Source organism: Lethenteron reissneri, chromosome 65, assembly GCF_015708825.2.
Source record: "Lethenteron reissneri isolate LAM-NWPU_2019-01 chromosome 65, ASM1570882v1, whole genome shotgun sequence".
Classification (NCBI taxonomy): Eukaryota; Metazoa; Chordata; class Hyperoartia; order Petromyzontiformes; family Petromyzontidae; genus Lethenteron; species Lethenteron reissneri.
Genome location: NC_083843.1, coordinates 11,270,527 through 11,293,771, shown reverse-complemented (window position 1 = coordinate 11,293,771; position 23,245 = coordinate 11,270,527). Strand labels below are relative to the sequence as shown.

Sequence of the window (23,245 nt, the reverse complement as noted above, 5' to 3'; positions counted from 1 at the left end):
TTAAGATAGATGAAAAATAACAAATAGGTGTGATTTATATACACAACATTGTCTGGCAATAATAACAACAGGAGGTGGTATTTAGATGTAATTCAGACTTTTGATGCCTTTTGCAAGGTATCATCATGTACTGCATTAACCGACGCCCACATCATACTTGTGGACAAACATGCAAATATGCTCTGATAATAATAACGTATGGCATTGTCTTTGAAACTGATTGGCCTACTACACGAGAGCCTTCTGTATGGCCTTGTCCCTGCACTCCTAGCAGTGTGTTAGTAGACCAGAGAACGCACAAATGCGACCAGTTCAAAGACAATGCGAGTATCAAAGTTACAGATATATAACAGCTCAACCCGAGCTATAAGCGGTCAGTTGCTTGGCATTGTCTCTGTACTGTTCACCTTTTAGCGTTGGTCTACTCACACTACTACTAGGCCATACAGAATAATGCTGTCGCTAGTGTAGTAGGCCAGTTTCAAAGACGATGCATACAACATTATCATGGAATGTTTCTTTGCACGGATTTGCCACACAAGTATGATGTGTGTGGGTTACTGCACTACTTGATAATTCTTTGCAATAGCTGTGTGTCTACTTGGTGTTTGAACATCTTAACGCCACCTCCTCCTGTTTTATTATTGCCAAACAAGGGACATTGAACGCACCTATTCTTTACATTTCATCAGTTTGAATGCTGACAAAAACCCAATAGATACAAATTAAGATTTTAAAATAAATTATGAAGTTATAAAAATGTAACACTTATCCAGCTGCATGTCCTCAGGCCCCCACCCCTCTCACCAAACAACAATAACAACAGCCGCCATTCGCCACTACGGGGCGCTACGGTGGCTAGGAGATGTGAACTCCCTCGCCTGGTATACAGGAGGTCGTGGGTTCGATCCCAACCCTGACGCCTGCTGCTGTATATTTGAAGTCTGCGTGTCTCTCTCACCGTGATCACGTGGATTTTTCTCCGGGTCCTCCGGTTTTTCTCTCCTAATTTAGAATCAAGATCACCATGCGTTTAGATAATTTGGCTACTGCTATACATTTGCATGTGATGATGATAAGCCATTTCGTTTTGTGAATAGATCGCTTATGAATAAGAGCGACAAAGCTCAGTGGGCTTTACCTGGGAAAATAAACAGTTTCAAATAGTAAGTGGTGATGACATCACTACGGTGCCTGTGCCAGGCTAGGTGCACTTTGAGGCTACCACATGAAAGTTTATAATGCTCTTGCTGCTGCTGGCATGAGGTCACGTGACAGACCATGCCGGTGCTCATGGGTTGAAATGTTGCTGTGCCAGGCAAGGTGCACGAGGAAAAGGTCAAGGGATAGACCTAGCAGATGCCATAGATTGACTGAGATGGCTACTCGCAGATGCACCACCACCACCACCCACTGTGCCCCCTATTGAGCCAACTCACTGTGTTTTATCCGATTGCCCTCTCAACGTGCGTAAGCACCGTGCACCTAGCCTGGCACAGCCCCAGCAGCAGCGTCGATCACGAGCCTCCTCCTCTGCAGTGTCGCACCCACCTTGACTTTGACATGTTGCATTTTCCTTTTCCCAACCACCTCGATCAGTCACTTCCACCTCTGGCCGACGTCAAGACGACTCCGGCTCCGCTGGACATCTGCTCGACGGAAAGCCTTCAGCCTCAGAGTCCGATGCGGATCAAAGGGAATCGCAAACCACGACGCAGCCCGGTGGTTCCGATGGAGACCAATGCGGAGGGGCCGGCCCCGGCGGACATCGTCTGAATGATCCTCAAGTTGGCGGTGAGTGGCGATCAACCACTCACGTGCAACACGTGTGTACAATGCCTGCGACATGTTAACTACCTCGCTTCGTATGCAGGAGGTTTTCATGGGTACGATCCTCTCTCTCTCTCCGTGGTGGTCACTGCGTGGTTCATTTTCCCTCCACATTTATGATCAACATCACCAACACGTACTTCACCTGGAATGGTACCTTCTACAAACAAAATGAGGGTACCCCTATGGGTTTCCCCTTGTCACCAGTGATAGCCAATGTTTTCATGTAAAATTTTGAAACAGACGCCATCCAGACTTCCGCCCTGCATCCTTCCGTGTGGAAGAGATATGTGGATTATACTTTCGTCATTTGGCCACATGGCCTACCAGCATTGAACCAATTTCTCGACCACATTAACTCCATACACCCATCCATCAAATTCACCATGGAAGTGGAGAAGGTTGGCAAGCTACCATTCTTGGATGTTCTGTTTGAGAAAAGGCCCAATGGCTCTTTGGGACATTCTGTCTCCAGGAAGACCACCCACACAGATTCCTATCTGAAGCCTGATTTACACCACCATCCGGCACAAAACACTGCACCATCGGGCCCACTGCATCTCTGACCAACACCACCTGGCCAGTGAATTAGAACATGTACATCTGGCTCTTAAGATGAATGGATATTCGGACCGCACTATCCGCAAAGCTGTTTCTACTACCGTGGAGAAACAACCCCCTGAGACTCCGATCAAATCATTATGTTGCCATACATAGCAGGTGTTACCAAAAAGATTTCCAACATTCTAAACAAACACAAGATCCAGGTCCGATTCACTACAGTACACAAAATCCGTGATCTGATCCCATCCGTAAAGGATGTCATTCCTGATTTACAGGACCCTGGTGTCTACAAACTGAGTTGCACCTGTGGTGACTGTTATATCGGGGAAACGAAACGACATATATCTGACCGCATTCGCGAGCACAAGTCAGATTTGAAACACGGTAGGACCAATTCTTCTGCCATAGCTGATCATTGTTACAACACGGCGGGTTCTCATGATATTGTTTTCTCCGATACCAAAGTACTCTGTAAGCCGTCTGGATACTACCAAAGATTTGTCCATGAAGCCATCCAGATATTCAACCGAGAGGATGGTTTCAAATTGAGCAATCATTGGTAGGATGTCATTAACCAAGTTAAACTTTAGCTGCTTTATAGTTTACAGTCATATCCATATTTTCAGTATTTTACTCCCAGCTTTATACACTACCATCACTTAGAAATTTGATGTACAGTGTTTCAATAGTGTCCCAATACCCCCCCCCCTCCCCCCCATAGCATTATGCCCAGGAGCCTCTCTAATATCCGCACTCCAATGTTCTGTCCGCCCTGGCTACTTCACTTCTCTTACACTTACCCTTATCTTAACTATTAATCGGTTTAACTCAGCTAATCCCCCCCCCCCCCCACTCCTTGGCTTCTCCCCCCCTCTTACCCTATATAATCACGTGTCTCTAAACAACTCTCTTTATTCACTACAGTAATTTTGCTGTGGCGGTTCCACCTGAAGACGGAGGCTTGTGTTGCTTCCGAAACGTTGTGATTTAATTTAGTTGTTTTAATTTTATTATTTTATTTTTTATTTTCTTTTTGCGATTTAATTTAGTTATTTTCATTTTTTTTTACCTACGTATCTTTACCGAAAAAACAAAAGAGTATGGATCCTTGCAGTCACGAAAACTTCAAATCTAGAAGTAATTATGTACATTTCGGGTTAACTACGTAAGATGGTGGCACCGCTCGTAACCACTATATGGTTGAACCAGAACATCCAACACGCCGTCTGGCCGTCGTGTGTGGAGACCGAAGAGCGAGGATCGAAGAAGGTGGCTTCATTCCCGGGTCGAACACCCCAGCTACCTCACGGGACTGGGCTTTTATCCGCTGTGTCTTGACCCGGCTCCGCCCCTGGCCACGCCCCCTTCTAGATCCTTTGCGGAGGCTCCGGGTCCACACCACGTGGCCCTCTCACCCCCTCGTCCAGTCACGTGCTCTCGCGGGTTCACACAGACTGTCATGTCCTGACCCGACGTCCGTGACATCCGGAACCTGCCCCCTAGCGAGCCCCTAGATGTAGTACACCCACTGGTGCCATAGAACGACCCATTTATGTCGTTACACAAGCATAGAGAAGGGAGGGCATGACCGTAGCAAAGAAAACCCAAAGCTTCGTGTGGAGTGACAGACCAGGTAGTTTCAACACAGCGTTACGCAGCTGATGACAAGATAATGCTGCTCGACTGATTCGGAGTGAGACCTCTGCTGTCAAACCAGAGCCGGTCATGAGCACACTGCCCAGTTATGGGAAACTCTGCACTCTCTCCACAACTGCCCTATCACCAATTGGGAGTTGTGGCGGTGGAGTGTCTGATGGTATAAAATACCCAGGGAGGTGCTTAGTTTTTGTGGGGCTAAATTTGCGCGGCATAGGCTAGAGGAGAGATGGAGTGATGGTGGTACAAGAGGACGTGGAGTTGAGTGGATTTGCCAATTACTGGTACCAGCGGTGTCAAGATCGGCCTCTTTGGAGGAGGCTCGTGAAGGACGCTGCTGATGCTACTGGTCAGTTGGAGGCAGTCGCCCTCCAGCAACAATGGAGGGCAGAGGAGCGACACTCACAACAACGAGTGGAGCGCAAGTTGGCAGAGTAGCGGTACAGGTGGTGCATCTGCCAGTCAACTCAGTCAACCCATGGCAACTGGGTCTGTCCCATGACCTTCTGCCAGCGGGCATTCGACACTTCACGTGGCCCTAAAGTGCACTTAGCCTGGCACAAGCGGCATGCTGCCGTCACCGCCACTAAGTGGAGAATGTCGGTTCTCGTTTTCAATGTAGTTGCAAAAACCACAAAACGTTAATCTGCAAAAAATAATCTAAATGCCTCTGGCTGATGCTTCCCAAACTTTTGTTTGTGTTTGTGTATTTGTTTCTCTCTTATGAAACAGAAAAAGCTCCGGGACCTGACACGAACGTTCAATACAGCACCGCTCCTGCTGGCGAGGAGGAGACCGTCAGGAGACTGACCGCGTGCTCGGACGAGCAACTGCTCGATGGCATAACGACAAATATGACGCCGCTGGTCGAGGCTATCGAGGGAGATGAGGCCGGTGTTGACGAAGCTGTTCGAGAAGGAGATCCTCACACTCGCCGAGATTGATGTGAGCCCATCAAAGATGTTTTATTATATCTCTCTTGTTGTTTAAACGGTAAAAATCTCGATTATTAGCGCATTAGTGGTGGGAATAATTCAAATATCGAGGATAATTCCAAAAATATAAAAATTTTCCGCGGATCTCTGTGCCAAAAAAACCCCCACCCAATGCAATTGTATAAGTTACGTTTGAGTTTCTCTGGCCATTGCACAGCTTCATCAAAAAATATAAATTAAACAAAAAAAATAGAGGCGGTCACTTGAATTACGGGAAGAAGTTCACCATACGTACATATATATGAGTATGAATCTCTATGGGTCAATGTGGGTTTCTGTGGCTTTATATGAGTCTCTGTATCTCTGTGGGTCTCTATGGTTCTATACGAGTCTCTGGATCTTTGTGGGTCCCTATGGGTCTCTTCCTTTCGATATTAGGAAGCCACCGAGGAGCTGTGATGCACTTTTATCATCTCGATTGACGAACTAATTTCTTCAGAACAGCTGTTTGTTGTTGTTGTGTTTAGTTGGTTGTCCTTCCCGCCGCATACCTCCGATTGGCGCAGTTTGGCTACGTACGGTGGTGCCAAAGAAGTGCAACGTCCACACACCAGGGACGTGCGGTCAGGAGAGGCAGGGGAGGCACAGCCTCACCTGCCATACTCCAATAAAACTAGCTGTTACGAAAAGTAAAAAATAATAAAATACAAATTAAGATTTTTCCACTGATTTGTGTTACGTAATTTCTGTATGATTCCAATAATTCCTATAGTCAAAATCGCCAAATTTGCGGAGCTCCGCTGCAAATACAGGGAGAGACAAGAGGTGAGGCAGCGACGAGCTCAGCCTCCCCTCTGTTTGCACCACCCCTCAGTAACTGTAGGGAGCGTGGGCAATAATGGCGTGCCTGTTAATATCTCTGCGTAATGATTGGAATCATATAGAAATTACATTTATAACACAGATCAGTGGAAAAATATATTTTCATTGGAGTATGACAGGTAAGGATCTGCCTCCCCTGCCTCCCCTGACCGTACATCCCTGCCACACACGTACACACGTACGTTTGGTGCGCATATCGAGTGCGCCGGTGATTTCGATTAAGAATGTGCTCAGCAACAGCGTTTGAAGCTGATAGCTGTGGTGAGTATTATACCACTCAGTGACATGGCAAAGACGCTGTCTCTTAACGATTACGCAATGCTATTCTTTGGGTCTTTCGGTAAAGCCACGTAGATAGAAAAATAAAATAAAAAATATCACGACGTTTCGATCGCAACGCAAGCAACCATCATCAGGTGATGCTAATTTAACGTTTTTATTTTTTATATGTTTATTCACAGGCTGTCTCGACCACTCAAACAAATAATGGTGGCTTTAATGCTGCTTCTCAACTGATAACGATGCTGCTCCATAAGGGTGACCGTGTGGCCAGAGAATTCTGGATGGCCCTCTGGAATTTGAAGACAAACTATCCGCGGATTCACAAGATCATTGAGAATGTACTCTTGATCATCGAGCCCGCTGTTTGATGTCTGCAAGACGCCTCCCGGGGATGTTGCGGCTCCAAATTTCAAAAGAACAACAATTTATGTTTTTGTTGTTGTTGTTTGTTTAACCGGATGTAAGCCACGTAATGATAGCAGCTCTGTGTCTCTGTGGGTCTCTGTGGGTCTCTATGCGTCTATACAGAAAAAAGAAGAAAGAAGGAGAAACACGAACTTGACACTCACTATTTGTAACTGTATCTTGTACAGGTGGTGGGCCAAGAATAATCTCAGCTTGCACGCCTCACACACCACAACACGGCAATTGTGTATGGTCGCGTTACCACGAGACAGCTTATTGTTTTATTTTAATAATGTAATTGTTTATTCCGATCGTGGACGTTTTCTAGATATTTGATTTGCATTTGATGAGAACTAATTCTGTGCGAATATTGACTCTTTGAGGTGTTGCCTATCATTTAGGTTTAATCACGTGATCCTGAGATTTGACCATTGATGCTTTTATGATCATCCAGTACGGATTGATGAGTATGTACATTTGCATGGGCACTTTTATATGAATTCTGATGGTAAGATTTGGTGGATGTTAGGGCAAGTTGTATTAATAACATTTTATCACAATATATACACCATCATGCAGAATGTTATACCTCCCAACACACTGCTCAAGTGTCCCTGGGGGTTTCAAGAGGCCAGCAAACCCTTGAACACCTACCTCTCAATTGCTAAAGGAAAACAAAGCCAAGACAATCTCCTAACTTCACCAACAGACACACACGCGCCTTGTAGGGACTAAGTCTTTGATCCGCAATGAAACGATGATTATGCTGATTATATGTGTAATGTGAGGTTATATCCGGGTCTTTGACATATCACAACTCGTCATGATGATTGGCTCTGCCGGTCCTGGTCTATAGCCAATGGGGGGGAAGCCTAGGGGCGTGGCCCTGACGTAATGGAAAGGTGACAGCTGTAAGGATTGGTTCTGCTGGCTTTGGCCACAGCCAATGGGGAGATGAGTCAGGGGCGTGGTCCCGGGAGCTTACGAGGGAGCCTGGAATATTCCATGGAGGCTAACCAGGATTGGTGGAAACGTACCACGTGACCCGGGTATTAAATAGGGGTGGAGACGAACGACACGTGGTCAGAACGGGAACGAACGGAGAAAGGGGGCCACACGGGAGTGGGGCTCCGGGTTGCCACGTGGCAGTGCGTCTCTCTCTATCTGTCCCTCTCACGCTGCCTGTCAACAGTGTGAAGGAAAGCTGTAATACAAGTTGAATAAAAGACGGATTCCAGACGTCGCCTCAACGACCTTTATTACATATGGACAAAGACTCCTCTACTTATGAACATTCTACTTATGAACTTTCAGAGATACGAACAAACCTGTCCGTATGTCCAGTTTCCTGTTCGTACCGAGGGTCGTAAATTCAACCGCCGTGCAAAAGATGGCGGTGGTGGCATCTACATCTGCAGAACACGAAGAACCAGTGGCATCTACATCTACAGAATGTGAACCAGTGACATCTACATCTACAGAACGTGAATAACCAGTGGCATCTACATCTGCAGAACGTGAAGAACCAGTGGCATCTACATCTGCAGAATGTGAAGAACCAGTGGCATTTACATCTGCAGAATGTGAAGAACCAGTGGCATTAACATCTGCAGAACATGAAGAACCAGTGGCATGTACATCTGCAGGATATGATACAACGTTTAAAGCCATTCCCCGTGTTTAGTGGGCACTCCGCACAACACATTTGGGATCGACAGGATTAAAGTTGGGACTTATGAACAAATCGACTTACTAACAGACAGCTCTGGAACCTAACTCGTTCCTAAGTAGACGAGTCCCTATACTCATTTCTGATGTGGCTACATTGTTCACAATTACACGCCTCACACACACAGACGGGGCACGTCGCTGATTGGGTGAGGAAAACGGCTTAACGAGCGGCAGCAGCGCTCCGATTGGACAAAAATTGCCGCGCCCCATCACGTGGGCGCATATATGCACAGTAACAAATGTGTGTTGTTCATGAATAATTATAATGGATTAAAATTCTTTATTACATTGGTATGAATATGATCGTGACGATAATTATGCACTCAGAATAATTATCAGGAGCGATTTTGCGTGAGGTTAACGTAAAGTTATAGTCTTTTTACACGGTTTTATGAGTTTAACACGTAGGCTTTCGCGACTAATATTATTCATAATAACGTTTTTTGGGTTAGATCGTTACCCTGCTGCTGCTCTATTTAAGACCGGGAGCAAAAGCAGAGCCTCACCATTCTGGCGAATTGCCCGATGATGCTGGATGCAATTACCAGCGAAACGTCGTACTCAAAAATTGTAAATGTTGTGGTTTCACGCTTCAACACACTGGTGGGCTAAAGCAGTGACCTATTTGTCTTTTGTCAACGTGACACTTTTTTGCTGATTGGCCGTGTCGGGTGGTGGAGGGTTACGACACATTTGTAAATAACGCGATCTAACCCAAAAAAATGTATTATGAACGGTTTTATGAATTAAAGATCAATTCGTAAATTAAATTTAAACAATTAACAGATTCTCTTCTTGGAATTTCTCATTTACTTGATACAGCAAGCGTGCTATGACGGTTCCACCTGAAGACGGAAGCTTGTGTTGCCTCCGAAACGTCGTGATTTTTATTTGATTTTTATTTTACTTTTAATAATTTAAATTTTTTACCTACGTGCATTAATCACAAGTTTCATTATTGAATTAAATTAAGACAATTAAAAGATTCTCGCATCAATCACGAGTTATCATTATTGTCTCTCTCCAGTCAGCGGGTGGTCTGCGCGCCAGGCTAGATCTACAACTGGAGCACACAGTGGCCACGCTGTGTGCCCAGGGGCTTGTCACTTGTCAGCGGCTGTCGGAGGGGCCTCGGTTTGTGAGAACCCCGTTGTGGCTCACTCTGGGGAGGCCTCGCGCCTTGCAGGCAGCCTGCACGTGGCAATGATGATGCACTCCCAGCCATCTTCACGCCTTCATACAATGTCAGCCACAGGTTGACTCGGCAATCAACTCTTCCAGCCTATAGCTTGGGCAATATTTCCGTGCGAATCGATTTTCGGTGTGGAACTCAAACCACACTACTATACACTACACTACTAGACGCTACACTACTATACACCACACACTATATACTACACTACTAACACTACACAATATACACTACACTACTATACACTAGATTACTATACACCACCACTATACACTACAACACTATATACTACGATACTATACACTACTATACACTACACTACTATACACGACGCAACTATACACTACACCACTACACACTACTCTGCTATACACTACACTACTATACACTACTATATATACTACTCTACACGACTATACACTATACCATACACTATGTACTACTACAGTATACACTATGCACCACTATACACTACACCAATATACACTACACTACTAGACATCACACACTATACACTACTCTACACTAGACTACTATAGACTACACTACTATACACTACACTACTTTATATACTACTCTACACTACTATACACTATGCAACACTTTGCACGACTGTACACTACTGTAGGGGACTGTAAAGATAAATAGTAATAGTGTACACGTTGAGATAATTAAGAACAGGTGGCTGTAGGGTGCTGTATAGATAATTCATTAAATAGACACGCAAACGTTGAGTTGACTGGGAACAGGTGGCTGTGGGTGCTGTGGACTGGACAGTGAAATGTACACGTTGAGATAATTGAAGGCACGTGCCACAGTTGGAGTGGAGGGCACTGGCCAAGCAGAGGTATCTTCATAAATCAACTCATAACAGTTAATAACATCATGAACAGCTGCTGCCACTTTAGTAAACCTTTCAGTCTTATGGTCCTGAGACTCAAAACAAGCCAGCGCCTTCTCAATCGTGGTGAAACCTTGAGCCAGCTGCTTGGTGTTGAACCCTTTGGTTTGCTCTGTGATCTCATCCTTCACACGCTTCTTAGACACAATGGAGGTTGATGATTGTTCGTGAAATGCACAGAGGAAGTCATAGTGAACCGCACAGGCAGAAATGCTGGGAATGCCGCGCAATGACACCAAGCAATCGCCGCCATCTTTGAACTTATGACTCTTGGTCCAAACAGGCAACTGGACATACGGACCAGGTTTGTTCGTATCTCCGACACTGTCCATCATCCCACTCTTCGCTTTACTCTCTATAATCGTGGCATTTCCGGCACTGCTTAATCCTGGCTCCAATCACATCACTTATCACGCTCATCCTCGGTCTCCTTCAATCACTCCTGGTCAACTCCTTCCTCCATCGCAGCCGGTGTTCCCCAAGACTCTGTCCTGGGCCCCCTTCTCTTCTCTCTCTCTAAATGTGCCCTCTTGAGGCCTCCATCTCCTCCTTTAAATTCTTCCCCACAAATTCTTCACTGACGACATCCAGACATTTTTTCTCTTTTCTCCACTTTCACTCCGGACCTCTCTTCACCTATTGTCAGTCAGCCTGCCTCACCTCTCTTCGGTCTTGTGGCTTCCTCTTCCCTGACGTCAGCCCCTTTAAAACCCAGGCTCCCTCTTGTCCCCCGCTGATCTTTCAATCACTCACCCACCCACCCACTCACTAACCCACTCACTCACCCACTCACTTACCTACCCACCTTCCCATCCACCCGCTCACTCACCGACTCACCCACCCACCTACTCAACTACTCACCACCCACTCACTAACCCACTCACCCACCCACCCCACCTACTCATCCACCCATCACCTCCCCCCCTTCTCACTCACCTCTGTCCCCTCTGCCCACAACCTCGGGTATCCTCTTTGACTCCTCCCTTTCGCTCGCCTCTCACGTCTTTGCCATCACCTGTCGATTCCACCGTGTAAACATGCGCAAAATACGCCCTCTAATCGCTCGGCCCACCGCCAAAGTACTAATACGCTCACTCATATTCCCTCTTTAAGACGACACCAACTCTCTCCGACTCGGCCTCCCAGCCCATGCATTCATTCCACTGCAACAGATCCAAAATGCGTCCGCACGCCTCATCCACAACCGACCACACTGCTCCCGCACCTCTACTCTTCTTCGACAAATGCACCGGGCTCCCCATCTACTACCGGTGTCTGTTCAAGATCCTTACGCTACTTTGTAAATCTCTCCACTGCCTTGCCCCCACCTTTACCTCGCTTCCCCTCGTCTCGTTTTATCTATTCGAAACCTCTCCTCCCGCTCCCTCACCGTTCCCCCTTCTCATTGTGCACGATCCACCGTTTCTGCTCCTTCTCCCCACGTGTCCCCTTGTACCGGAACGAACTTCCCCTCCGCGTGAAGCGAGCACCGCTCCCTGTCGAGTTTTTCTGCCTCCCTCAAGACACCCCCCCCCCACCTCTCCCATCCTTCCCTCCATCCCAAGGTACCCAGCGTAATTCCCGTTACCCACTAAATCTCCCTCCCCATACCCCATCCCGTTTCACCAAATCACCATTAGTTACCCTCATTGTACCACTCATAACCCCTGCAAATCGCCTTGCATAAAGGTGCTATATAAATATAAAACTAGACACTAAAACAGCAGTTGTGTGAAGATGTTCAAACTACCAAACAGATATGGTTCTTGCAAGGCATCATCAAGTCTGCATTAACCACACAGTACTTGTGGTCAACATGCAAACAAACCATGCTCTGATAATAATGATGTTATATTCATTGTCTTTGTAACTGATCGGCCTACACCAGAGACCTTCTTCTGTATGTCCTTGTCTCTGTGCGAGTGTGAGACCAGAGACCAACGCCAAAAGGTGAACAGTACAAAGACAATGCAAAGCTGTCAGAGCACTCAGAGCTCTGGTCGAGCTCCAGAAGGCTTTCTCTGGTGTAGGCCAATTTTACACCAGGGGCTTCAACCGCTGCTGCTGCTGCTGCCATGGGCTGTGCAGTCTGTGGATGATGCTGGTTTAGGGGTGGAAGCGTGGGCAGCAGCTTGGTGGAAGATCAAAAATCTCCCAGGGGGTCTTTCACAATTACAGAGGAATCCAATCAGACAAAACTCACTCGCTCAATCACTCACTCACCCACTCACTAACCCACTCACTCACTAACCCACTCACTCACACACCCACCTACCCACTCAATGACTCACCGACCCACACAACCACTCACCAACCCACTCACCCACCAACCCACTCACCCACCCACCCAATAACTCACTCACCAACTCACTCACTAACCCACTCACTCACCCACCCACCTACTCACCCACTCACCAACCCACTCACTCACCCACTCACTCACTCACCCATCAATTCACCTAACTCATCCACCCACCCACTCACTAACCCACTCCCCCGCCCAAACACCCACCCACCCCTCCTAACGTCACCTGTGGTAGCAAGCGAAGTGAAAGAGGAAACCAGAATTGTACCGCGTAAAGTCACGAAACGGCGGAAAAGAAAAAACCCAACCCAAGTTCGGAAAGCGTCCACTGAGGTTGCGTTGCCCGTGTGAGTTTCTTAACATTCTGCTGATGTTGTTGATGATTTTGTTGATATTGTTGATGTTCATTTCCCGTTTTTATGTAACATTTCACACACGCTGGACATGTCTTCGCTAATGCAGGGGAAATGCCTTGGTTGAGCGGTGATATCATTGTGTGTGTGATTAGCCAGGCCGCTTCTGAAAAAGAAGCTACATAGTGGCTCAGTGTACCTTACAACCCTGTACAATTTTAGTGTTTTTATTTCACGCGGACAACATCTTCTATTTCTCTCTCTCACTCTCCTAGCCTCTCCACTGCGAGCCAACCCTCTCTCTCACTCTCCTAGCCTCTCTACTGCTAGCCTGTTCTCTCTCTCACTCTCCTAGCCTCTCCACTGCTAGCCTGCTCTCTCTCTCACTCTCCTAGCCTCTCCACTGCTAGCCTGTTCTCTCTCTCACTCTCCTAGCCTCTCCACTGCTAGCCTGTTCTCTCTCTCACTCTCCTAGCCTCTCCACTGCTAGCCTGCTCTCTCACTCTCCTAGCCTCTCTACTGCTAGCCTGCTCTCTCTCTCACTCTCCTAGCCTCTCTACTGCTAGCCTGCTCTCTCTCTCACTCTCCTAACCTCTCCACTGCTAGCCTGCTCTCTCTCTCACTCTCCTAGCCTCTCCACTGCTAGCCTGTTCTCTCTCTCACTCTCCTAGCCTCTCCACTGCTAGCCTGTTCTCTCTCTCACTCTCCTAGCCTCTCCACTGCTAGCCTGCTCTCTCTCTCACTCTCCTAGCCTCTCCACTGCTAGCCTGTTCTCTCTCTCACTCTCCTAACCTCTCCACTGCTAGCCTGCTCTCTCTCTCACTCTCCTAGCCTCTCCACTGCTAGCCTGTTCGCTCTCTCACTCTCCTAGCCTCTCCACTGCTAGCCTGGTCTCTCTCTCACTCTCCTAGCCTCTCTACTGCTAGCCTGCTCTCTCTCTCACTCTCCTAGCCTCTCCACTGCTAGCCTGCTCTCTCTCTCACTCTCCTAGCCTCTCCACTGCTCGCCTGTTCTCTCTCTCACTCTCCTAGCCTCTCTACTGCTAGCCTGCTCTCTCTCTCACTCTCCTAGCCTCTCTACTGCTAGCCTGCTCTCTCTCTCACTCTCCTAGCCTCTCCACTGCTAGCCTGCTCTCTCTCTCACTCTCCTAGCCTCTCCACTGCTAGCCTGCTCTCTCTCTCACTCTCCTAGCCTCTCCACTGCTAGCCTGTTCTCTCTCTCACTCTCCTAGCCTCTCCACTGCTAGCCTGCTCTCTCTCTCTCTCTCCTAGCCTCTCCACTGCTAGCCTGTTCTCTCTCTCACTCTCCTAGCCTCTCCACTGCTAGCCTGTTCTCTCTCACTCACTCTCCTAGCCTCTCCACTGCTAGCCTGTTCTCTCTCTCACTCTCCTAGCCTCTCCACTGCTAGCCTGCTCTCTCTCTCACTCTCCTAGCCTCTCCACTGCTAGCCTGTTCTCTCTCACTCACTCTCCTAGCCTCTCCACTGCTAGCCTGTTCTCTCTCTCACTCTCCTAGCCTCTCCACTGCTAGCCTGCTCCCGTTCACTCTCCTAGCCTCTCCACTGCTAGCCTGTTCTCTCTCTCACTCTCCTAGCCTCTCCACTGCTAGCCTGTTCTCTCTCTCACTCTCCTAGCCTCTCCACTGCTAGCCTGTTCTCACTCTCCTAGCCTCTCCACTGCTAGCCTGTTCCCTCTCTCACTCTCCTAGCCTCTCTACTGCTAGCCTGTTCTCTCTCTCACTCTCCTAGCCTCTCCACTGCTAGCCTGCTCCCGTACACTCTCCTAGCCTCTCCACTGCTAGCCTGGTCTCTCTCTCACTCTCCCAGCCTCTCCACTGCTAGCCTGTTCTCTCTCTCTCTCCTAGCCTCTCCACTGCTAGCCTGTTCTCACTCTCCTAGCCTCTCCACTGCTAGCCTGTTCTCACTCTCCTAGCCTCTCCACTGCTAGCCTGTTCTCTCTCACTCTCCTCGCCTCTCTACTGCTAGCCTATGAATATACACTTTGGTAGCTTCTCTACTGCTAGCCTCTCACTATACACTCTGCTAGCTTCTCTACTGCTAGCCTCTCACTATACACTCTGCTAGCTTCTCTACTGCTAGCCTCTCGCTATACACTCTGCTAGCTTCTTTGCTGCTAGTCTTCGCGTACTCACACTTAGGATTCGGCTAGCTTCTCTTGATTTCTGCCTTAACTTCACCCCAACCAACCCGTCCGCGTTTTTCCACTCATCAGCGTATATGCCCTCACTCATTAAGAGACCTCAGGTGACCCTCATTAAGCCGGCGCTCACGCGCCATCTGGAGACTCCGAGGCGCCTCCACTGTGTCTGAATTTGCAGCCAGCCAATCACCACTATGCATCTTAATTGGTCGTTTATCTCTGTTGCTCTTCTTGTCTGCACCTGTTCACCCTGACGTGACCTCACTGTCCGCAGCTCATGCATGCGTGAAGACTGTTTGCAAAACCCTGAGCGCGTTACTCCACTCCAAAATAATAACATAGTTTAGTTTTAGTATGGGTCTCTGTCTCTTTGTATCTATATGGGTCTCTATGTATCTCAATGGCTCTCGATGGGTCTCTGTGTCTCTATGGGTCTCTATGTCTATATGGGTCTCTATGTCTATCGTTCACTGTGTCTACGGGTAGGGTACGGGTACGGCCGGGTACGGGTGCCCGTTTGTGACCCTGGTACGGCTGGGTACGGGTACGGGTAAGGAATCAAAACCCGTTTGCGACCTCTGGTAAGGCATGGCACACTGCCGGGGGGGAGGTGGGGGGCAGGGAAGCAAGCAGGCTGGGAAGGATGTTATTAACCAGGTAAAACAATAACTGCGTTAGGTTGTTGCTTCCTTGTCCGCATCCTCAGCTTTCTGCTGCTTCCCAGCCTGCTTACTTCCCCGCCCCCCACCTCTCCCCCGGCAGTGTGCCGTGCCTCCCCTCTCTTACTACCGTCTTCTTCTTACAGCTTTCCACACCTCGCTGCCATACTCCTACGCTCCCTTCATTGTTTTGTTAGGAAAAAGAGCCAATCCCTGTTGTTTGGCAGTCTCCTGCACTGAGTAGAGGACTGTCCACCCCTCATGGTGACTGGAGCCAAAGCCAGTCCAGCAGACCTCCTGAATACTACAGAGATCCAGACGGTACCATTCCAGCTCACAACAGAGGAGTGGTAGCCTCTCCTCCACAGTGAGCGTTCAAACATTCCGCGTGGCCAGTCACAGCGTTTTTTTGCCATTTGTGGAGGAACCCCGAGGGTAAAGATTCAGTTCCTGGCTCTGCCAAGTGGGGGTTGGCCAGGAGAAGTCGTAGACACTTGTCCCCCCAGAGCCTCTGGTACAAGCTTAGTTCGGTTTTTGCACGTAGTTTAGTGGTGATTGAATTGAAGGTGGAGGGGTTATCAGCCTTTCGTACCCATCCAGAGCACACATTTGGCCGCTGTGATGGCTACAAGTTCCATGACGGGTATAGCCGGTAGGAATTGGCCTTCCCTCCATGGCGTTGCTCACATCCACCACAGTGCTAGCATTCAACACCACCACGGAGGTAAGGGGTTACTTTTGCCAGAATCTTCCACTATATATACATGCACACACAGAGAGAAGAGAGACAGAGCAGCACACCAGTAATTACTGTCGCGTGGCATCTCCTCCATTAATCACCAGAGGTTCGAGACATGGACGAGTCAATGGCTGCCAAGCTGATCAGAGGGAAGAGGCCGGAACTGAAGACGTGGATTGGCAGGGACCCCACGTACCTGCTCGACTACTTGGAGAGCAGGGGTTTGATCTCTCGTGAGAAATACAACGAGGCCAAAGACATCAACGGGAAAGTGGAGCGTGCCAACTTTTTGATCAACGAGCTCATCGACAGGGACGAGTGCCTCAAGCTCTGGAGGGCTCTCGAAAGCCTACAGGACCCCTACCCCCAGCTGAAGGAGTGGATCTCAGCCTGTGTGTCGACTACACATCACGCTTGTGGTAAAGCAGTGCAAAACGATACACGGCTGCTGCTTTTATAAAAAAATATATACTAATGATGTTATGGCTTTGTTGTATTTGAAACTCATTGGCCTACAACCAGAGACAGCCTGGTTCATGGCCTTGTCTCTGTACCCATGTTGGACCAGAGAACAACCCTAAAACACCGAGAGTACAATGACAATGCAAACATATATGCTGTGATAATAACATAAACATTTTTGCGTTCATAACTAATTGGCCTACATGAAAGACTTTGTTCATGGCCTCGTCTCTGCCGGATGGTGCAAAGACGAACAGTACAATGACAATGTTAGCAAACACTGCTTTTATAATAATCGTAATAATAATAGTAACACTCATTGTAGTGTTTGGAACTCATTGGCCTCTGCATCAGAGACGGCAGACAGCGCTGCCACAGTCGTGGAACCAAAACTCGGGTACCATCCTTGGTAAGAGGCACACCGGTGCGAACAAAACAAATCTCGTCACACGATTGACTCCCGTCCCCGCATCGAAAAGCCGAATTGTTTTGTGTGGTTTGTTTTGAAGCTTGATAAATACCAAAATAATAATGGATTAAAGTTTAAGAATAGGTGTGATTTATATACACAACCATGTCTGGCAATAATAAAAACAAGAGGTGGTGTTAAAATATAATGCAGACTTTTGGTTCCTTTTGCAAGGAATCATCATGTACTGCATTAACCCACACACACATCATACTTGTGGAAAAACATGCAAACATGCTCTGATAATAATGTATGGCATTGTCTTTGAAACTGATTGGCCTACTACACGAGAGAGCCTTCGTGTGGAGTGACAGACCAGGTAGTTTCCACACAGCGTTATGCAGCCGATGGAAAGATAATGCCGCTCGATTGATTCGGAGTGAGACCACTGCTGTTAAACCAGACCTGGTCATGAGCACACTGCCCAGGTATGGGAAACTCTGCACTCTCTCCACAACTGCCCCATTACCAATTGGGAGTTGCAGGGGTGGAGTGTCTGATGATACAAAATACATAGGAAGGTGCTTAGTATTGGTGGGGCTAAATTGGTGCGGCACAGGCTAGAGAAGAGATGGAGTGATGTGGTACAAGAGAACGTGGAGCTGAGTGGACTTGTCAATTACCGGTACCAGCGGTGTCAAGATCAGCCTCTGTGGAAGAGGCTCATAAAATACGCTGCTACTGAGAAGTTGGAGGCAGTCGCCTTCCAGCAACAACGGAGGACAGAGGAGCGATGCTCACAACAATGAGCGGAGCACCGAGCGGCTAAAACACAGCAAATTGGCACAGTAGGGGGTACAGGTGGTGCATCGGCCAGTCAGCTCAGTCAGTCATCCCATGGCAACTGGGTCTGTCCCGTAACCTCCTGCTAGCGGGCTTTCTACACTTCACGTGGCCTCAAAGTACACCTAGCAATGTACAAGCGCGGGGGTGACATCACCGCCAATTAGTGGATAATGTCGGTTGTTGTTGTCAATGTAGTTGCGAAAACCAAAAAACGTTAAGCTGAAAAAAATTAAGGTAAATGCCTCCAGCCGATGCTTCGCAATCTTTTGTTTGTGTTTGTGTCTTTTTGTCTCCCTCTCATGAAACAGAAAAAGCTCCGGGACGTGACGCGAACGTTCAATACAGCACCGCTCCTGCTGGCGAGGTGGCGACGAAAGAGAAGGCCTTCAGGAGACTGACCGCGTGCTCGGACGAGCAACTGCTCGATGGCATACAGAAAAATATGACGTCGCTGGTCGAGGCTATCCAGGGAGATGTGCAGCCGCTGTTGACGAAGCTGTTCGAGAAAGGGATCTTCACAATTGCCGAGATGAATGTGAGCCCATCAAAGATGTCTTATTATCTCTCTCTTGTTGTTTAAACAGTAAGAATCTCGATAATCCGCGCCTTAGTGGCGGGAATAATTCAAAAGTCGTGGATAATCCCAAAATTTGAACATTTTTCATGGATCTCTGTGCCAAAAAAAATCCCCACCCAATGCAATTCTATAAGTTACATTTGAGTTTCTCTGGCCATTGCATAGTTTCATAAAAAAAATATGAATTAAACAAAATAAATAGAGGCGGTCACTTGAATTACGGGAAGAAGTTCACCATACGTACATACATATGAGTATGAGTCTCTATGGGTCTCTGTGGGTTTCTGTGGCTCTACATGAGTCTCTGGATCTCTGTGGGTCTCTGGTTTTATACGAGTCTCTGGATCTTTGTCGGTCCCTATGGGTCTCTTCCTTTCGATATTAGGAAGCCACCGGGGAGCTGTGATGCACTTTTATCATCTAGACTAGCTTATATACCCGGTGTTGCCTGGGCCAATTTGGTTTTCAAAACTTCTCTTAAAATGTAACAGCAGTGCGTACCGACTGCGGTGGTACCTGCTATCACTACAGTAGTACATGCCGACTGTATAGCAGTCTTTAGCGACTGTAGATCACAAAGTACTCACCTGACAGAGTGGCGTGGTGAGGCCTAGTCCCATGCAGAGCCTCCGGCCTCGCTTAGATTGTCCAGCCGGCCGAGGTGGCACGTTGGCAGGCTGGGGCTGGGCTGCTACCCCTGATCTCTCCGGCCGCTCTGCAGTATATCTACGGGCTATATTGGTAGCATCTAGTGACTGTATAGTAATAATAACTGCATGCATTGGGGTGGGTGGGGACATCACACAGTGAAGAAGTAACGTCAGTGTTTAGTGTATATTTTTGGCATTTTTAACGCGAAAGAAAATGTCCCCCTCACTCCCACCGAAGGCGTGCGACTTGGCATGGGCCGTCCCCCCCACCAAAGGCGCGTGAGTTAATGTGGTGGTGCATGCGTCATAAATAAATAAATGATAAGCGCACAAAAATCGCACTAAATCGCTAATTAAACAAATTTAAAGTTGACGGATTGAATAAGGAATAGTGCTTGTTCACCGCGGGGCTTACGGCTTGGTAGATTGACGAACTAATTTCTTAAGAACAGCTGCTTGTTGTTGTTGTATTTAGTTTGTTGTCCTTCCCCCCGGATACCTCCGATTGGCGCGGTTTGGCAAAGTATGGTGGTCCCAAAGAAGTGCAACGTACACGTACGTTTGGTGCGCATATCGAGTGCACTGGTGATTTCGATTAAGAATGTGCTCAGCAACAGCGTTTGAAGCTGATAGCTGTGGTGAGTATTATACCACTCGGTGAAATGGCAAAGACCAGCCTCTGTCTTAACAATTACACAGTGCTAATTTAACGTTTAAATTTTTTATTTGTTTATTCACAGGCTGTCTCGACCGCTCAAAAAAATAATGGTGGCTCTGAAGCTGCATCTCAACTGATAACGATGCTGCTCCATAAGGGTGACCGTGTGGCCAGAGAATTCTGGATGGCCCTCTCGAATTTGAAGACAAACTATCCGCGGATGCACAAGATCTTTGAGAATGGAATCTGATCATCGAGCCCGCTGCCTGATATCTGCAAGACGCTTCCTGGGGATGTTGCGGCTCAAATTTTATAAACAACTAAATTTTTGTTGTTGCTGTTATTTGATTTGCTGGGTGTAAGCCCACACAATGATAGAAGCTCTGTGTCTCTATGGGTCTCTGTGGGTCTCTATGGGTCTCTATGTGTCTCTATGGGTCTCTATGGGTCTATACAGAAAGAAGAAATTAAGGAGAAACATTATCTTTACACTCACAAGAACAGAGCTGCTTAATGTTAAACTTAAAGCTGAGGTCACCCCACCCTTTACCAGAGTGGCTAACGCCTGAGCACGATCTCTGACGAGTCTTCGGATGCTTTCAGATGAGGTCATGCAGAGTGTTACACCTCCCACCAAACTGCTCAAGTGTCCCTGAGGGTTTCAAGGGGCCAGCAAACCCTTGAACCCCCTACCTCTCAATTGCTACAGGAAAACAAAGCCAAGACAATCTCCTAACTTCACCAACACACACACACATGCACATTGTAGGGACTGAGTCTTTGAGCTGCAGTGAAATGATGATTATGCCGATTATATGTACAGGGACTCCTCTACTAACAAAAATTTAAGTTACGAACTTTCAGAGATACGAACAAACCTGTCCGTATGTCCAGTTGCCTGTTCGGACCGAGGGTCGTAAGGTTAACTGCCGCGCACTAAATGGCGTTGGTGATATCTAATTCTGTAGAACATGAAGAACCATTGGCATCATGATCTACAGCATATTATACAACTTTTAAAGCCATTCCCCATGTTTAGTGTAGATGCCGTACAACATGTTTGGATTCGACAGAATTCAAGTTGGGACTTACGAACAAATCGACTTACGGACAGACAACAGCAGTGCTCTGATTGGACAAAAATTGCCGCGCTCCATCCCGTGGGTGCATATATACACAGTAGAACTCTTCTTAACAAGCACCCCTGTTAACGACTAATCACTTAACGATAGGCATCTATAGAGCCCAATGTGTTCGCTTACCGACCATTCCCCTGTTAACGACTGGCTATTGTAGATACAGGGAAGATTAATTGATGCATTGATTAACCACATTTCTTTTAATGTTACGTGTTTATGTCAGTATCTTTAAGCATTAATATCCGGTTTTTTTATTACAAAGTACGTTTTTTGGGTGAAAAAGGGTAACTTTCGATGCTGTTGGAACGAATTAAGCCTTCAACGTCTTTCCTATACTCGCTTAATAACCAAATCAATTAACGCCCGGTTTTGTGGAACAAACTACCATCGTCAAGGTGTTCTACTGTATAACGTCAAACTGTGTGCCTATAATAGAGGTTTATTTGGGGTTAGTTTTCCGCAATCTAACCCCAAAATAAAAACCATCATAGGGAATATTGGTCGTGTAAGCGCCTACCTACTACTACGGATAAAACACACGGACTGTTTGTCAAAATTTCGATTTAAAGCTTTCGTGACTGCAGGGATTCATCTTCTTGGTTCTTTCGGTAAAGTCACGTAGAAGGGAAGTAATAAAATAATAAAAATAAAACATAATAAAATCAAATAATTCTCACAGTGAGAATTATTAGATTTTATTATGTTTTATTATTTTATTACTTCCCTTCTACGTGACTTTACCGAAAGAACCAAGAAGATGTTTGTCAAAATGTTAACGGGTTTAGTCGGAAACGCACAGGGGGCGAGGGTGGTTCGGGTGTGGGGGAGGTTCCTATGTGGAGGACAGAACGTTAACGTAGAAGAGAAACAACTCCCAGCTCTTGGCCAAGACCGCCATTGTGCCACTGTACTGTACGTTTTTACGTTGCATTTTATTTTTTTGTTGTCAATGCATTGTTCCAACGTGGAATTTTAAAAATTATGAATGTTTTTTAATATAATTAAGTACAATTAAAATAGTTATGGGTGTTGTTCATGAATAATTATAATCGATTGAAATTAATGATTGCATTTGTATTAATTTGATCGTAACGAATAATTATGCACACAGAATAGTTATCAGGAGCGATTTTGCGTGAGATTATCGTAAAGTAATAGTTTTTACACGGTTTTATGAATTAAAGATCAATTCGTAGATTAAATTTAAACAATGAACAGATTCTCGCATTAACCACAAGTTATCATTATTTGATTAAACTAAAACAATTAAAAGATTCTCGCATCAATCACGAGTTATCATTATCGTCTCTCTCGAGTCAGCGGGTGGTCTGCGCGCCAGGCTCGATCTGCAACTGGGGCACACAGTGGCCACGCTGGCACCAGGGGCTGGTCGCTTGTCAGCGGCTGTCGTAGGGGGCTCACTGGGGAGGCCTCGCGCCTTGCAGGCAGCCTGCACGTGGCAATACTGACACTCCCAGCCATCTTCACGCCTCATACAATGTCAGCCGCAGGTTTTCTTGGCAATCAAACAGAACTCTTCAAGCCTATAGCTAGGGCAATATTTCCGTTCGAACTCGATGTTGGGTGTGAAACTCAACTCTCCACTTTAGGGGAGGTTGCCTCATGCCACAATGGACGTTTTGCCAACATTTCCCTAATACCTCTTAGCTTAGTACAGTCTTACACTGCACTATGACACTATACAATACACCACTATACACTACACTACTCTATACTACTATACACTACACTACTGTAGCGACATCGCTGGCAAAGGCACGCCACACACAAGTTACTGACAGCTACCAGTGGCACCCTGTGCTGGGTGCAATGCCATCCCTAGCGGAATAGGTTGCCGGCGTGGTGCTGGCTGTGGGAACGGGGTTCCATGGGCGCATGGCACTCGAGTTG

General features: G+C 47.0%; 1 protein-coding gene across 4 annotated transcripts in view; it reads left to right on the top strand.

Annotated features, from left to right (window-relative positions):
* LOC133359535 (uncharacterized) overlaps positions 1-22,608 on the top strand; it is a 68,556-nt gene extending 45,948 nt beyond the window's left edge. For 3 of the 4 annotated variants that reach the window (XM_061577967.1, XM_061577964.1, XM_061577965.1), the window contains 3 exons: positions 1,600-1,794; positions 4,783-4,995; positions 6,329-7,791. In XM_061577967.1, coding sequence (XP_061433951.1) covers positions 1,600-1,794; positions 4,783-4,994 — 407 coding nt within the window. In that variant the 3' untranslated portion in view covers position 4,995; positions 6,329-7,791. Of the gene's footprint in view, positions 1-1,599; positions 1,795-4,782; positions 4,996-6,328; positions 7,792-16,697; positions 17,013-18,618; positions 18,846-20,277 lie in introns of those variants that run through there. The other variant, XM_061577966.1, reaches the window with a different exon arrangement.
* Positions 22,609-23,245: the final 637 nt, after the last annotated feature.